The 2,338-nt window shown below is 30.4% G+C and overlaps 1 protein-coding gene across 1 annotated transcript; it reads right to left on the bottom strand.

Moving 5' to 3' along the window:
* Positions 1–396: 396 nt before the first annotated feature.
* On the bottom strand, positions 397–1,313 carry LOC125866295 (uncharacterized). The gene is made up of 2 exons (XM_049546634.1): positions 981–1,313; positions 397–654 (listed from the first exon to the last, which is right to left on the bottom strand). The coding sequence occupies exons 1-2, from the start codon at positions 1,243–1,245 to the stop codon at positions 572–574; spliced, it is 348 nt and encodes a 115-aa protein (XP_049402591.1). The 5' UTR covers positions 1,246–1,313; the 3' UTR covers positions 397–571.
* Positions 1,314–2,338: the final 1,025 nt, after the last annotated feature.

Raw genomic sequence — 2,338 nt, 5'->3', positions numbered from 1 at the left:
AGAGTTGTTATGATAATTTGTAACAAGAAGCGAGTTTGACTTCTTGGAGAGTTGAGTTTGAGAGAGTTGTAACAAGAAGCGAGTTTGACTTCTTCGAGAGTAGAGTAATTAGTTCATTGATTATTAAGTTGTAATCTTGAATTGAGTTTGAAGTTAATAAAATTGTGGTGTGGTTTTTTCCTTCCTTGAGTGATGAAGGTTTCCACGATAAAATCTTTGTTTTATTGTGTTGTGTCTTTACTTAGGTAAACGTACAAGAACCTGGTTCTTAATTGCACAAGGGGTAAGGTTTCTTCAACTGATATATCACATTATGTAATGAAGAAAAAAATGATACAATTTATTTAAAAATTATAATCATAATTAAAATAATACGATAAATAGCAAAATGATATGCAACAACAATCTTCTCTCGTGCTTTAATATATAGGAATATTAAAGCACAAAAGATTTATTCAATACAAAACACAAATACATATTTTAGAAAATTATTACCACAGAAGTATTTAGTAGCATAGTGTCATAGATGACACAAATATACTTTGTGGTCATAATTTCTTAATGCTTTTTCTTAAGCTTTCTCTAAAGCAATATTACCACCAATGCAGTAGTTCTCATTGCAGCTTGTCATGCAACTTCCAAACTTCTCATTATCTGCAGAAATAATATAAAATAATAAAAAGAATTAGTACTTTTCATATATGAGAAAGAAAAGCTTAAAACATTTAACAGAACTTCAATCAAGTTAACCGCGTAAAATATGTCTTTTCATTAATCTATACACATTTGTTTTAATAAACTGTGAAACTCCAGACATTTTCTACTATAAGTTGATGCGTATAATTAAAGATTAATATGTCATAATTAAGCCGGCTAAGATCATATATAACCTCTCCATGATATCTATTTGGGATGTCAAACTCAAATTGTAACTTTTTTTGCATATCAGTACGAAGAAAAAAAAAGACAAGAAGAGGTACCATAGTTGATGAGAAACTTGAAGCAATGACCAAGAGAACATCCAACGTTACAACCACGATTTGCAGACTCAGTATCAACTGATTCATATGTGATTGTAGTTATATAGCACTTGGCAAGGCACCTAGAGAGGCATACCGGCCTTGTATTGCATCTTATTACACAAAATGCTGCACATTTTGGGTCAATGTCTTGTGCCATAGCATTATGCTCTGTCAACACAAACATGGCAAGGAACAACAACAACAACACAACTTTCAATGCCATTGAGAGATTAGGGTTAATAGTGAGTTATATTATATGACCTTGTTATTTGAGTTGATGTGAAAATGAGGTGAACTATTTATAGAGGAAAACATATAAAGATTGTATTTAGATCTAGATAATTTGTTGTGTGATTTTTTGTGATGGGGGATTAGAGTCTGAGAGGTGTACTTTCATGATCGAGACCCTTCGTTAGAGTGTAAAATAAAAGTTTTTTAATAGATTGTATTTAGATCTAGATAATATATTAGTTGTGCAACTTTGTGTGATGGGGGATTTTTATTCATTTAGTGACAGAGTCATCCTCGTCTGAGGTGTGTCATTTGATGAGACCCTTCGTTAGAGTATAAAATAAAAGATTTTTAGATTGTATTTAGATCTAGATAATTTGTTTTGTTGTGCGACTTTGTGTGACGAAGAATTTCTGTTCAATTCGTCCTTCTCTAGGAAAATTATACGTGTAAATTGGTAAAAAAGAAATATTTTTAGAGTTTAAGTTTTGTGCACTGTCAATGTACAAAAATTTTTACACCATCAGTTACTTTTAATGAGATTTAACCATAGTAACTTACTTTAATAAAATAACATTTACTAAAAAAAAAAAAACATAAACAAGGTAGTTGAATCAGACTTGGATTCTAACCAAAATTATGTTCTTCCAAAGTACGTCACTTTCTTCTCAGGGAACTTCAACTCCTATATTTTGCTCATCTACATTTAACTTTCACATTAATCTTGCAAAATACAATTATAAATGTAAGATAGCTTACAATTAATTATAAATCTGATCATATAAATAGTCAACACGCTTACGATAAAATATATTTAATATTAGTGAAAGTTCAATAAATAAACTCCTTCCCAACCATCTAAAGAGCAGAGCTTAAGTATTGGGGACAATATGAAGACACTTTAAGATACAATATACACCTTTCGGGAGACTATGCTCACTTGTTTTTAGTGCATTGAAATTCTTTTGCTCGTGAAGATGTGTTTAAAAGGGCCTTTTAATGTTTCTAAATGAGAAAAATGTGAAATTTGTTCTAATTGCATGATGATATATCACTAAGTAAAAGAAGCGTGTCAAGTTTCAAAA

This window comes from Solanum stenotomum, chromosome 5, assembly GCF_019186545.1.
Source record: "Solanum stenotomum isolate F172 chromosome 5, ASM1918654v1, whole genome shotgun sequence".
Lineage (NCBI taxonomy): Eukaryota > Viridiplantae > Streptophyta > Magnoliopsida > Solanales > Solanaceae > Solanum > Solanum stenotomum.
Note: the sequence above shows the minus strand (reverse complement) of the source record. Positions and strands in the feature narration are given on the sequence as shown.